General features: G+C 52.5%; 1 protein-coding gene across 1 annotated transcript in view; it reads right to left on the bottom strand.

Moving 5' to 3' along the window:
• Positions 1-15,451, bottom strand: part of POLN (DNA polymerase nu) — a 270,736-nt gene that overhangs the window by 72,884 nt on the left and 182,401 nt on the right. The window contains exon 17 of the mRNA XM_075332945.1: positions 9,497-9,625. Within this exon, the coding sequence (XP_075189060.1) occupies positions 9,497-9,625 (129 nt within the window). The remainder of the gene's footprint in view (positions 1-9,496; positions 9,626-15,451) is intronic.

Below are 15,451 nucleotides of genomic sequence, written 5' to 3' on the forward strand. Positions count from 1 at the left end.
CATAGAGACCCGAGGGGCCAGCGTCTGCAGGCAAAGAGGGCTCTCCCGACACATATCAAGCCGAGGAGCAGACTACCGTTGCTCAGGCATAGGAGTCGTGATTTCTACACAAGTGAGGTGCAGGAGAAAGGCGGAAACCACTGTGCTGTTTCTATTTGTTTTAGGTAAAACTGTTATTTAATGTTTTTCATGATTGTCTCTGCTGCCATCTACTGGTCAGACCTTTCGGCTCCTCTGTTTCTTTTGTCCAGCCCATGGGAGTATCTGCTCATCTTCTTACCTCACTTCCTGGCATATTCAGTTCCAGCCAGAGCTTTTGTGAGAATCACATCCCTTATTGGAGCTGCTAGAAGCAAAGTCTTCTGACCTTAGTGGCTTCAGAATCAAGCATCACAAGAGAACCACAATGCCAGGTACTTGGATTACTGTACTCTGCATGTCCACTCCTAACCTTTGGAGAAAATAAACCACCATTGTTTCATCTCAGCATGTGCATGTTTAACTCTGGAGCGCTCTGGTCATGTCTGCCTCACCTATAGGAAAAACGAAGGTAAGATTCTCACAACATCACAACTACGCGCCTTCAATCGCCTTTAAGTGGGGGCAGAACAACCACCAACCTGTTAAGGGGAAAACTGCAGCCGGCTGCGGGCACCATTCACCATCTTGTTTGGTTTACCAGAGACTCCAGCGTGTTTGTCATAGTGAGTACAACAGTGCCTTTGGGCCGCGCACTGCACCAACACCCCAGCACGCATCCATCCCCTCGCTTCAGCACCTCCCTCGGGCCCCCGGGACCATCGTCCCCCTACCCACGGAGGGGGTCAACACCAAGCTGCACAACACCGCCCCCGGGAGCCTAGTCAATGGCAGCGGTGGTGTCCATCCATTCACCACAACCCGTGGGTTGCGTCACAAACTTAAATCCCCTGCAAACAACTGCGGCTCCGGCCGTGGACCTCCCCACCGAAGTCCCTACGTGTAGCGCCAACCCCCTTTCAGAGCGACGTGACCCCCGGGTCTGTGAAGAGCTCGAGCCACCCAACGACGAGCTTGGATCCGAGCAGCTCGGCAGCCGGCCGAGCCCCGGGGCGGTACACTATGCAACCGATAACCGAAAGTAAAGACTATTTTGTTAAAGAGATCCTGGTGTAGTGTGAACTCCGTTCAGCAGCCTCTGCAAGGCATATTTTTACAAGTTTTCACTTTTTTTATTTAGCCCCTATAAGGGATGTTACCTGTTATTACTCTGATCGCAGGTATAATGTATTGCAATGCAACAAAATTGCAATACATTATACTTGCCAGTATTACACTAACAGATCACTTCTAAGACCATGATTTTGGCATGGTCTAAGAGGTTTGCCATAGCCAAGTAACTCAGAGATCATCATTTGTCCTTTGCTTACCATGGCAATAATCAGGACCTCATGATCATGTCATGGGGAGTCACGTCACGGTGGTCCCTATCCCAGCCCCCTAAATGCTGTGATCACTACTGATTGCAGCATTTAGAGGGCTTAAACAGCCAGGGGCGGTGCAGGCACCAGCGCTGGTTGTGACAGCTGGGTCTCAGCTGTCATGTAAGCCAAGTTCCTGGCAGCATTCATGCAGGCACAGCTCTTGTGCCCGCACAATCAGCAGGACATATCGGTACGTCCATTTATGGGAATATACCACAAAATAGGATGTACATCTAATGTTGGGAAGGTTAAAAGTGACATTATTGTAATTGTTTTTCATAATATTTTAATTTTTAATGACATAAAAAAATCTTTTATTTTTGTTCTAGAATACAGGTACATAGAAATACACTGCTATGTACAGATGTATCTCTATGTACCAGTATAATCTGCCTGTGATTTTACAGTCTGCAATGCAGCTTGAAGTATGTAAAATCCTCCTATACATGAGTGTAAGCAGGGGCTTATAGTTTTTACTGCTGCCTGCAATGATGTAGGTTATGGGTTCAATTCCCGGTGAAACCAGAACATAAGAAAAAAAGAAAATGAAATTTTTGTGATTGTTTTTCATTATTTTTAGTAATTTTATAAAAACAAAAAAATTCACAGAAATGCATTGCTATATAAAATATCTCTCTATATATCAGTATAATCTGACTGCAATACTGCTTCCAGTACAAAAAATCCTCATGTCATTGGCGACTGTGACTTATATAATAAGTGTGTTTCTCTTATTCAATTCAATGCACTTTCAACTGCTACGCGCCACTCCAGGGGGCTGCCGTACACTTGTTTTGTAATCTATGCCCCTTTTGTGGTGTAAATTATAATGAATTTGTCAGGGATGCTTGTCCACAACCCCATCCTGCTATATCTCTGCCCTCGTTTCAAAAAGCTTTACTGGAGTAAAAACAACCAAAGGTGCAAAAAAACTAGATTTGCGCAAACTTTTTAGCAGAGCTTTGGACAAAAATGGTTGATAAAATCACACCCAATATTCATTACCTTCAGGTAGCAGACACATATACAGTTTATATATACTGTATATACAGATTATGTATATATATATATATATATATATATATATATATATATATATATATAGACCATCGGTGTTTAGCTTCTGCCTCCGGAGGACACACAAAGTACTACACTTAAAAGTGTAGCTCCTCCCTCTGAGCTTATACACCCCCTGGTAGCCAGTCCTAGCCAGTTTAGTGCAAAAGCTGAAGGAGAATAGCCACCCACAAGTAGAACCGAGTAAGAACCGGAACAACCGGAGACTCTGTCCACGACAACAGCCGGTGATAACACACGGAACAAGAAAATTGCCAACAGGCAACAGGGAGGGAGCTGGGTCTCCCAATATGGAACTATAAGAAAAAGAATTTACGGTAAGTAACAAAATTCTCTTTTTCTTTATCGTTCCTTTGGGAGACCCAGACCATGGGACGTTCCAAAGCTGTCCCTAGGTGGGAATAAACAGAAAAAACTAAGAAGTAGGCGGAGCTTAACTTCACAAGTGGGCGACAGCCGCCTGAAGGATGCGTTTGCCCAAGCTCGCATCTGCCGAAGCATGAGCATGCACTTGGTAGTGCTTCGAAAAGGTATGCAGGCTAGTCCAAGTGGCAGCCTGACAGACTTGTTGAGCCGTAGCCTGGTGCCTAAAAGCCCAAGAGGCACCGACAGCTCTGGTCGAGTGTGCTTTGATCCCCGGCGGGGGAGGCACCTGAGTACTCTGGTAGGCGTCCGAAATGGTCGATCTAATCCAACGGGCCAAGGTCGGCTTAGAAGCAGAGAGACCCTTGCGCCGCCCTGTGGTTAGCACAAAAAGAGAGGTGCACCGCCTAAGCGCAGCAGTGCGAGACACATAGATCCGGAGAGCACGCACCAGATCTAGAGTATGCAGCGCTTTCTCAAAGCGAGGAACAGGGGCCGGACAGAAGGAAGGCAAGGAAATATCCTGGTTAAGGTGGAAGGGAGAGACCACCTTAGGAAGAAAGTCCGGGTTCGGACGGAGAACTACCTTGTCTTGGTGAAAATCCAAAAAAAAGGTGACTCCGAGGAGAGCGCAGCCAAATCAGAGACTCTCCTGAGAGATGTTATGGCAACTAGAAAGGCCACCTTTTGAGAAAGACGATACAAAGAAACCTTCCTAAGAGGCTCGAAAGGGGGTTTCTGCAATACCGTGAGGACCAAGTTAAGGTCCCAGGGATCCAAGGGCCGCCGATAAGGCGGAATGATGTGAGACTCACCTTGCATGAAGGTGCGGACCTGAGCCAGCTGGGCGAGACGCCGCTGGAACAGCACTGATAGAGCTGAGACTTGTCCCTTGAGAGAGTTGAGGGACAGTCCTAGCTGCAGACCGGACTGTAAAAAAAACCCAGAAGGGTCGGCAACGAGAATGGCCAAGGAGAATGGCCGGAAGAGCGACACCAGGACAGGAAATTTTTCCAAGTCCTGTGATAGATCTTGACGGAGGAAGACTTACGGGCCCGAGTCATAGTGGAGAGGACTCCAGGAGGAATACCAGAAGCCGTCAAAATCCAGGACTCAACTGCCACGCCGTCAATTTGAGTGCCGCAGAATTCGGGCGGAAAAACGGACCTTGCGAGAGCAGGTCTGGACGGTCCGGAAGATGCCATGGCATCTCCACGGACAGTTGGAGCAGGTCCGGATACCAAGCTCGCCTGGGCCAGTCCGGTGCAATGAGGATGACTCGACGGCCCTCCATTCTGATCTTGCGCAGGACTCTGGGCAAGAGAGCTAGAGGGGGAAACACGTAGGACAGACAAAACTGGGACCAGTCTTGAACCAGAGCGTCCGCGGCGAAGGCCTGAGGATCGTGGGAGCGAGCCACGTAAACCGGAACCTTGTTGTTGTGACGGGATGCCATTAGGTCCACGTCCGGAGTGCCCCACTTGCGGCAGATTGACTGAAACACTGCCGGGTGCAGGGACCACTCGCCACCGTCCACGGATTGACGGCCGAGATAATCTGCCTCCCAGTTTTCTACGCCAGGGATGTGGACTGCGGATATGGTGGACTTGGAGTCCTCCGCCCATTGAAGAATGCGTTGGACCTCCAACATTGCCAGGCGGCTGCGTGTCCCGCCTTGGTGATTGATGTAGGCAACCGCTGTCGCGTTGTCTGACTGGACTCGAATGTGCCTGCCCGCCAACAGGTGGTGAAAGGTTAGGAGAGCTAGAAGCACAGTTCTGGTTTCCAGCACATTGATTGAAAGGGCTGACTCGGACGGAGTCCAAGTGCCCTGTGCTCTGTAGTGGAGATGTACCGCTCCCCAGTCGGATAGGCTGGCATCCATGGTGAGAATCACCCAGGACGGAGTCAGGAAGGAGCGCCCTTGGGACAGGGAGAGGGGTCGAAGCCACCACTGAAGAGAGCTCCTGGTTCGTGGCGACAGAGCTACTAACCTCTGTAAGGAGGAAGGCCGCTTGTCCCAACAGCGGAGAATGTCCAGCTGCAGATGACGCAGATGGAACTGGGCAAAGGGAACCGCCTCCATGGAGGCCACCATTTGACCCAGCACCTGCATCAGACGCCTGAGGGTATAACGGCGGGGCCTCAGGAGAGAGCGCACCGCCAACCGGAGTGACAGCTGTTTGTCTAAGGGCAACTTCACAAGTGCCGGCAAAGTCTCGAACTGCATCCCTAGGTACGTGAGACTCTGGGTCGGAGTCAGAGTGGATATGGGAAGATTGACAATCCACCCGAATTGGGCTAGGGTGGCGAGAGTGAGCGAAACACTCCGCTGACAGTCTGCGCTGGATGTACCCTTGACCAGAAGGTCGTCCAGATAAGGAAGCACTGCTAACCCCTGGAGGTGCAGGACCGCAATCACTGCCGCCATGACCTTGGTGAATACCCGAGGGGCTGTGGCTAACCCGAAGGTGAGAGCCACGAATTGGAAATGATCCTCTCCTATCGCAAAACGTAACCAACGCTGATGTGACACTGCGATTGGCACATGTAGATAGGCATCTCTGATGTCGATGGACGCCAGGAACTCCCCTTGGGTCATAGAGGCAATGACTGATCGCAGAGACTCCATGCGAAAATGCCGCACCCGGACATGCTTGTTGAGAAGCTTGAGATCCAGGATGGGCCGGAAGGTACCGTCCTTTTTTGGAACTAGGAAGAGATTTGAGTAAAAACCTCTGAACCGTTCCTGAGCGGGAACTGGGACAATCACTCCGTTTGCCTGCAAGGACGCCACGGCCTGCGAGAAGGCGGCGGCCTTGGAGCAGGGGGGAGTTGAGAGAAAAAATCTGTTTGGAGTGCTGGAAGAGAATTCTATCCTGTAGCTGTGAGATATGATGTCTCTCACCCACTGATCGGAGACTTGCTTTAACCAAGCGTCGCCAAAGTGGGAGAGCCTGCCACCGACTAAGGACGTGGCTGGAGCGGGCCGAGAGTCATGAGGAAGCTGCCTTAGTGGCAGAACCTCCTGCGGTCTTCTGCGGACGCGCTTTTGGGCGCCAGTTGGATTTCTGATCCTTGGCTGAGTTAGCGGACGAGGCGGAAGGCTTAGAGGATGACCAGTTGGAGGAACGAAAGGAACAAAACCTCGATTGATTCCTACCCTGGGCGGGTTTCCTGGTCTTGGTTTGTGGCATGGAAGTACTCTTCCCGCCAGTAGCTTCTTTAATGATTTCATCCAGCTGTTCACCAAACAGCCGTGAACCAGCAAAAGGGAGCCCAGCAAGAAACTTCTTGGAAGAAGCATCTGCTTTCCACTCTCGAAGCCACAAAATCCTGCGGATAACAAGAGAATTAGCTGAAGCCACCGCAGTGCGGTGAGCAGCCTCTAGCATGGCAGACATGGCATAGGATGAAAAAGCTGAAGCCTGAGCAGTTAAGGTAACCATCTCAGGCATAGATTCCTTGGTGAGGGAATGCATCTCCTCTAAAGAAGCAGAGATGGCTTTGAGAGCCCACACTGCTGCAAAAGTCGGGGAAAACGCGGCCCCCGCAGCTTCATACACAGATTTGGCCAGAAGGTCAATCTGACGGTCAGTGGAATCCTTAAGTGAGGTGCCGTCAGCCACCAACACAACGGTCTGGGCTGAGAGCCTAGACACCGGAGGGTCTACCTTTGGGGAGTGAGACCACTCCTTGACCACCTCAGGTGGAAATGGAAACCGGTCATCAGAACCACGCTTTGGAAAGCGTTTGTCAGGGCAGGCCCTGGGTTTGGTCACAGCGGTCTGAAAACTGGAGTGGTTAAAGAACACACTCTTCACTCTCTTAGGCGAGGTAAACTGATGTTTTTCTGCCAAAGAGAGTTGCTCCTCTGACACTGGTGGATTGAGATCCAGCACAGAATTAATAGAAGCAATCAAATCACTAAGATCTGAGTCACCCTCAGAGAAATCGATGGGATACATAGCCTCCGAGCCCCCAGTGAGGGCATCCTCCTCATCTAGAGAGTCAGCTCTTGAGACAGAGCCGTGGGATGGGGAGGGGGAGGAAACCCTGCGCCTTCTCTTAGAAGGACGGGGTCTGGGATCAGATGATGAATCCTCCGTGAGCTCTGATGGACGGAGGTCAGAGGATAGGAGTCCTCTGTCAAGAGTATTAGAGGCACCCTGTGAGGGGGGCTGATGCATATTCATCAAAGTCCTGGACAAAAGCCCCATGGACTCAGCAAATGACTGGGATATGGACCTAGAAAAGGACTCTACCCAGGCCGGGGGTTCAATCACAGGTGCAGCAGCAGCCTGAGAGACCACTGGGGGTGAGACTCCAGGCTGTGGCACCGCCAAGTTAGAGCAGACATCACAATGTGGATAGGTGCTCGGCTCAGGCAGCAGGAGCTTACATGCAGTGCATGCAGAATAAAGCTTTGGAGCCTTGCTCCTTGTGTGAGACATGCTGCTGGAGTGGGGGCTTTGCAGAGAATGAACCCCAGGGAGAATATACAGAGGTCCACAACCGGAGACCGGCTGTGGCTTACCAGACCGCTGAGCGCGGTGTTGTGTGCCCTCCAGATCCCGAAGCCCGGTCCCCCAGTCGCAGCACCTCAGCAGAGATGCAGAATGCAGGATGTCCCAGAGCAGAGTGAACTCTGCCTGAGAAGAGGGCGTTCCTATAAAAGAGCGGGAACTGGAGGGCTATAGAGACCTGCAGGGAAGGAGGGACGCCCCAGCAGTGGGGAGTGTCCCTCCCATGTGTAGAACGGCCGCCGGGAGGAGCCGAACCTGTCCCTTTGCATGAGTGACATGCGAGGGCAGGAAAGTGAAACTAGGCCTCCGGCGAAGCCAGGGCCTAAATTTAAGCGGCGAGGCCGACAAGCAGGCACCATCGGCGCGGTTCTCAGGCAAAAGCTAGAGAACCCGCCGGAAAAGTTAAAACAATCACATACAGCATACTCTCCCCTTACAATAAAGAACCGGGACCCCCAACATAAACGTCTCAGGTACTTAGCTGCTGAGACGCAGGGCCATGTCCCTGGGGATGAGTGCTCCGGTCCAACAGAATCCTCAAGGGGCTGTGGATGGAGACCGGACTCCTGCCAGGCATGGAGACCGTGCTGGCTCCCACTTCAAGCCAGAGCCCAGAAGGGATGGTGAAGGAGCGCGGCATGTAAGGCTGCAGCCTTGTAAATCAACCTTAACAACACCGCCGACACAGTGGGGTGAGAAGGGACATGCCGGGAGTCCAGACATGGACCCGCTTTTCTTCAAACTCTTTCCAAAAGTCAAACAAATCAGATGAGAATGCATGTGTGGATGTATGCCTCCTGACACAAAGCAATAAACTAGCTAGTACTGGCTACCAGGGGGTGTATAAGCTCAGAGGGAGGAGCTACACTTTTAAGTGTAGTACTTTGTGTGTCCTCCGGAGGCAGAAGCTAAACACCCATGGTCTGTGTCTCCCAAAGAAACGATAAAGAAATTATATATTGTCATGCAATTCACATCTGAATAGAATTTTCTTCACATCTGAATGGCATATATTTTTATATCAGCAGTTAATAAAATGTACAAGATCAAACAGGTTCTTAGGTTAGTCAGTGCAAATTATCTGTAAAAAATCGGATGTTATACCAGATGATCAATACGGGATCTGATTTTGGTTTTGCACACCCATGGGCCTGAACACACGAGTGTCAATGGAAATACAGAAGAGAAAAGTGCACTGACTAGGGGCAAGCACCCCGAAACACCGTGTCTGCAAATTAGGATTCTGATCTGGCATATATATCCTAAGTCATATGCAAAGGATTGTTAAAAATCCACATTTGACTTTTAGGATCACTACTTCCAATAGGTGGCGCTGCGCTAGAGTTTGTCTCCATTCCTGGAGAGGTAATTTAATGTAATTCTGTTATCCAAACAGTCTAATTGAATATTACTAGACCGAGTGATGTTTGCGCGAGGTCAGTTTTTCATGCAGACAGCTCTCGGACCCAGTATAATGCGGGCTTCACACGGTACGATCTATCGTGCGATTGCATGAGCGATCGTACCCGCCCCCGTTGTTTGTGCGTCACGGGCAAATCGCTGCCTGTGTCGCACAAAGTCGTTAAACCGCCGTCACACGTACTTACCTGCTGAGCGACCTCGCTGTGGGCGGCGAACATTCTCTTCCTGAAGGGGGAGGGACGTTTGGCGTCACAGCGACGTCACACAGCCGCCGGAGAATAGAAGCGGAGGGGCGAAGATGAGCGGGATGTAAACATCCTGCCCACCTCCTTCCTTCCGCATAGCCGGCGGGAGCCGTGGGACGCAGGTAAGCTGTGTTCATCGTTCCCGGGGTGTCACACAAAGCAACGTGTGCTGCCCCGGGAACAATGAACAACCAGCGCAAATAAGATTAAACAATTTTTTAAAAATGAGCGACGAGTACACGATCCATGATTTATAACTGATTTGGAGTCGCACGTAGGTGTCACACGAGACGACGTCGTGAACGATGCCGGATGTGCGTCACGAAAACCGTGACCCCCGACGACACATCACACGATAGATAGTCTCGTGTGACGCCCGCATAAGTTTGTCTAAACGTACCCTTACTGTCACACTCTTGTATAACTTTTTGGGTGAAGTCAGACACCCTGTATTTTTGAAGAAAACGTTCCATAAATGTATTAGCTTCAGCTGGTGTTGTACCCAGACATTCTGCAAGACGCTCCTTTCCTGTAATGTAAGCATAATGAAAGATTAGACTTATAATGAGAGTAAATCCTTACTTTCTTGGGGTAACATTAAAGGCATCTATCACATTTGTTTAAAGGAAATCTGTCAGCAGGTTTTTGCTATATATTATTCTGAGAGCATCATAATGTAGGAGCAGAGACCTTGTTTCCAGTGATGTGTCACTTACTGCACTGGAGATCAAAATCAGAGAACAATGTACGATCACTTTGTAATGGGGTGCCGGGGGTGCCTCGGGGGTTGTAGTCATGGCCCCTTTTTCTATCAGGCTTACCCCCGGCTCCGCCGTCACTTTTGGGACAGGAGATTGCTTGGTGGGGCAGAGTGTGGTGGTACAGAAAACGCTGTCAGATGTATAAAGACTTTGCAGACGAAGATCAGTTGAATCAGAAGGCACGTTTATTGCACACATCTTCACAACAGTGGCAGTAAGCTGGTAGCGTCGTTTCATAACTCCTGATGGGGGAACACCTCTTCTTGTCGTCTCCTCTCGTGGGGATGTGCCCGGCTACTCTACTTCACCTGGGCTCCCACTCCGGCTACCGCAGACCTGACCCACTCAAACCTGTTTCACCATAGAGGACACTTTCTCTTTCTCTGTTCTTCGTACGCTGTTCAGCTAGCTCCCACACCCTGCCCCCACTGCTCCTTCTCTCCTGTCCCGGACTCGACTGCCTCCAGACTCAACCTTTTTTTCTACCACTCTCTCTCCCTCCCCCTTCTGCTGCCGGCTCCTCCTTTCTCCTGCACTGTTTCTATGGGGACAGCCGTCCCACCCGGCCACTAGGGGAAACCCACTAAAACAGTATAAACACAATTTATCATTAACATTAACATTACAACTTTATCTACCCCAGCATGGGGTATCTTCAGGGGGGGAAACTACTCCTCTTTGTAAGGGGACCGTCCACCCCTTACATTCCTCCCCTCTTTTTGCCTTAGCCTCCCGGCAAGGCCCGCACCTGCAAAACACAAACTTAGCAGCAAAGTCACTTTTATAAAAACCTTAAAATGTTCACATAAAGGCACACTCAAGGGGCGCACAAGTCCGGCGCCCGGAGTCCTTCCAAGGGAGCTCCCGGTCTTTGCAGTAGATTTGCACGGAGGCCGTTGGCAGGCGCTCCCGGTCTTGGCTGATCTTCTGCCCGGAGGCTCTCACAGCACTCCCGGTCTTTGCAGGCAGGGAACACAAACAATAAAGCTTCCGTCAACATCACGGAGGGGAGTCCTTGAACAGTTCAGCATCAGGCTCCCTCCGGGCTCGGCACCTTGAACGTGGTTACAACTTTAACTCTTCACCGGTTCTTCTCCATAACTCCGGTGCTTAACACAAGTATGTCCACCACCTCCGGTCGCTATGATTCACTCGGGGTGGTATGCACGCTGCCATTCAGCCCGCTGAGCCCTCACATAGTCGGACAGGGATTGGCCTGGCAAGCGGCGCAGCCTCCGGAACGGTTCATAGTTGATCGGGGGCTCTACCTCCTCTGTCTCCGGTTTGGGCTCCTCAACCCCCGACGGGGGTGATGGGGTAGCTGAACGTGACGGCCGGGGACTACCAACGACGACCACCGGGTGTGTTACCATACTCTGGTGGATCGCTAACACCGCCGGTGTCCCCCTCTCCATCTCAGATGCCGGTCCGGCAACTACTTCGGGTGTTACCGCCAGCGTATTTCTCGGCCGGCAAGTCTCAGCCAGCACCGGTCTCGGTTGAGTACGTCTCCGGTATTGGCATTCCTCCCACTCAATCTCTTGTTGCCACTGTGCGGCCTCTTGCTCGGTGGGCATCCGGGTCACTCCCACGGCAAAGAGGCCCCGGCATCCCACTTCTCTCCGGAACTTCACCTTTTCTCCCGGGTACAGAGTATGAAGGCGTTGTGGCAAGCCCTCAGTGTCCAGGTTAACCTGGTTGTAGAAAAAATGGTCCCCGGTCTCTTCGTCCTCAAGGAACCCGTAGCCTTCAGCCTGGTTGAATTTGACCACAGTGCCAACGGTACATTGCCGATCAAACTCCTCGCTGAGGGGACCGGCCATCATCTCACGGGCCACGGTCTCGGCTAGTAACCTCTCCTGCAATGGGTCGGTTTCAGGCGGCGGAGACTGTCGTCGGGTCAGGGGCGTCGGTTTCACCGGCTCCCAAAAGAATCCCCACTCATCTTCTTCTAACTCCGGGGTCGGAACTTCTGTGGGGACTGAGTGACCCACCTTGTCTGGTGTAACCACCTCCGGACTCTGGAGAGGTGTTCCCAGGGTTTCGCTTCCCGGCCGTAGCTGCGCCTTGTAGGTGGCCCGGACTTCAGTAGAGGTTTCGCCAGTCGCGGCATCCCAGGAAGTGACCCACGTTACTTTTGTGGGCCGCTCCGGACCTCCTGGCATAGCCGGTAGTTTAACGGTAAGTCCTTCCTCGGCTGCGGTCTGCTTCGGGCGTCCTCTGCTCAGGCTGGTTGCTACCAGCGTGCCCACTGCAGCTCGCTGTTTTCCCTGGGTCTCCATCTCACTCGAAGTCAGTCTCTGAGTTGGCGCTTCTTGTAATGGCGCCGGGGACAGTGGAGATGCTGGAGAAGGTGGAGGCGGACCTTCTTTTCCCGCTCTTGTATACACTCCACCCCCAGTCTCGCACATCAAATCGACCCAGCATAGGCGACTCTTCTTTTTTTCTGTACTGCCGCCCTCTTCACATGTTTTCAGCAACATCTTAGGGCCAGCACCTCCCCTCTTTGGACGGCGTACTCTGTACTTCTTTTTCTTCACCGGCCAGCTCAGGGTTCTTCTTTTGGCGCCAATCTTCCGCGCACCCACTGTGTTCGTGAAGACGGCGGCCATCTTAGCGCCATCTTGTGCCCGGTCCAACGCCTTAGGCACCACTTGTTCTTCCCAATATGGGATCGGGACCCTTCGCAGATAGTCCGGATCCTGCCGACTACGCCACATGTAACGGGGTGCCGGGGGTGCCTCGGGGGTTGTAGTCATGGCCCCTTTTTCTATCAGGCTTACCCCCGGCTCCGCCGTCACTTTTGGGACAGGAGATTGCTTGGTGGGGCAGAGTGTGGTGGTACAGAAAACGCTGTCAGATGTATAAAGACTTTGCAGACGAAGATCAGTTGAATCAGAAGGCACGTTTATTGCACACATCTTCACAACAGTGGCAGTAAGCTGATAGCGTCGTTTCACAACTCCTGATGGGGGAACACCTCTTCTTGTCGTCTCCTCTCGTGGGGATGTGCCCGGCTACTCTACTTCACCTGGGCTCCCACTCCGGCTACCGGAGACCTGACCCACTCAAACCTGTTTCACCATAGAGGACACTTTCTCTTTCTCTGTTCTTCGTACGCTGTTCAGCTAGCTCCCACACCCTGCCCCCACTGCTCCTTCTCTCCTGTCCCGGACTCGACTGCCTCCAGACTCAACCTTTTTTTCTACCACTCTCTCTCCCTCCCCCTTCTGCTGCCGGCTCCTCCTTTCTCCTGCACTGTTTCTATGGGGACAGCCGTCCCACCCGGCCACTAGGGGAAACCCACTAAAACAGTATAAACACAATTTATCATTAACATTAACATTACAACTTTATCTACCCCAGCATGGGGTATCTTCAGGGGGGGAAACTACTCCTCTTTGTAAGGGGACCGTCCACCCCTTACATTCCTCCCCTCTTTTTGCCTTAGCCTCCCGGCAAGGCCCGCACCTGCAAAACACAAACTTAGCAGCAAAGTCACTTTTATAAAAACCTTAAAATGTTCACATAAAGGCACACTCAAGGGGCGCACAAGTCCGGCGCCCGGAGTCCTTCCAAGGGAGCTCCCGGTCTTTGCAGTAGATTTGCACGGAGGCCGTTGGCAGGCGCTCCCGGTCTTGGCTGATCTTCTGCCCGGAGGCTCTCACAGCACTCCCGGTCTTTGCAGGCAGGGAACACAAACAATAAAGCTTCCGTCAACATCACGGAGGGGAGTCCTTGAACAGTTCAGCATCAGGCTCCCTCCGGGCTCGGCACCTTGAACGTGGTTACAACTTTAACTCTTCACCGGTTCTTCTCCATAACTCCGGTGCTTAACACAAGTATGTCCACCACCTCCGGTCGCTATGATTCACTCGGGGTGGTATGCACGCTGCCATTCAGCCCGCTGAGCCCTCACATAGTCGGACAGGGATTGGCCTGGCAAGCGGCGCAGCCTCCGGAACGGTTCATAGTTGATCGGGGGCTCTACCTCCTCTGTCTCCGGTTTGGGCTCCTCAACCCCCGACGGGGGTGATGGGGTAGCTGAACGTGACGGCCGGGGACTACCAACGACGACCACCGGGTGTGTTACCATACTCTGGTGGATCGCTAACACCGCCGGTGTCCCCCTCTCCATCTCAGATGCCGGTCCGGCAACTACTTCGGGTGTTACCGCCAGCGTATTTCTCGGCCGGCAAGTCTCAGCCAGCACCGGTCTCGGTTGAGTACGTCTCCGGTATTGGCATTCCTCCCACTCAATCTCTTGTTGCCACTGTGCGGCCTCTTGCTCGGTGGGCATCCGGGTCACTCCCACGGCAAAGAGGCCCCGGCATCCCACTTCTCTCCGGAACTTCACCTTTTCTCCCGGGTACAGAGTATGAAGGCGTTGTGGCAAGCCCTCAGTGTCCAGGTTAACCTGGTTGTAGAAAAAATGGTCCCCGGTCTCTTCGTCCTCAAGGAACCCGTAGCCTTCAGCCTGGTTGAATTTGACCACAGTGCCAACGGTACATTGCCGATCAAACTCCTCGCTGAGGGGACCGGCCATCATCTCACGGGCCACGGTCTCGGCTAGTAACCTCTCCTGCAATGGGTCGGTTTCAGGCGGCGGAGACTGTCGTCGGGTCAGGGGCGTCGGTTTCACCGGCTCCCAAAAGAATCCCCACTCATCTTCTTCTAACTCCGGGGTCGGAACTTCTGTGGGGACTGAGTGACCCACCTTGTCTGGTGTAACCACCTCCGGACTCTGGAGAGGTGTTCCCAGGGTTTCGCTTCCCGGCCGTAGCTGCGCCTTGTAGGTGGCCCGGACTTCAGTAGAGGTTTCGCCAGTCGCGGCATCCCAGGAAGTGACCCACGTTACTTTTGTGGGCCGCTCCGGACCTCCTGGCATAGCCGGTAGTTTAACGGTAAGTCCTTCCTCGGCTGCGGTCTGCTTCGGGCGTCCTCTGCTCAGGCTGGTTGCTACCAGCGTGCCCACTGCAGCTCGCTGTTTTCCCTGGGTCTCCATCTCACTCGAAGTCAGTCTCTGAGTTGGCGCTTCTTGTAATGGCGCCGGGGACAGTGGAGATGCTGGAGAAGGTGGAGGCGGACCTTCTTTTCCCGCTCTTGTATACACTCCACCCCCAGTCTCGCACATCAAATCGACCCAGCATAGGCGACTCTTCTTTTTTTCTGTACTGCCGCCCTCTTCACATGTTTTCAGCAACATCTTAGGGCCAGCACCTCCCCTCTTTGGACGGCGTACTCTGTACTTCTTTTTCTTCACCGGCCAGCTCAGGGTTCTTCTTTTGGCGCCAATCTTCCGCGCACCCACTGTGTTCGTGAAGACGGCGGCCATCTTAGCGCCATCTTGTGCCCGGTCCAACGCCTTAGGCACCACTTGTTCTTCCCAATATGGGATCGGGACCCTTCGCAGATAGTCCGGATCCTGCCGACTACGCCACATGTAACGGGGTGCCGGGGGTGCCTCGGGGGTTGTAGTCATGGCCCCTTTTTCTATCAGGCTTACCCCCGGCTCCGCCGTCACTTTTGGGACAGGAGATTGCTTGGTGGGGCAGAGTGTGGTGGTACAGAAAACGCTGTCAGATGTATAAAGA

Source organism: Anomaloglossus baeobatrachus, chromosome 1 (genome assembly GCF_048569485.1).
Source record: "Anomaloglossus baeobatrachus isolate aAnoBae1 chromosome 1, aAnoBae1.hap1, whole genome shotgun sequence".
Taxonomy (NCBI): Eukaryota; Metazoa; Chordata; class Amphibia; order Anura; family Aromobatidae; genus Anomaloglossus; species Anomaloglossus baeobatrachus.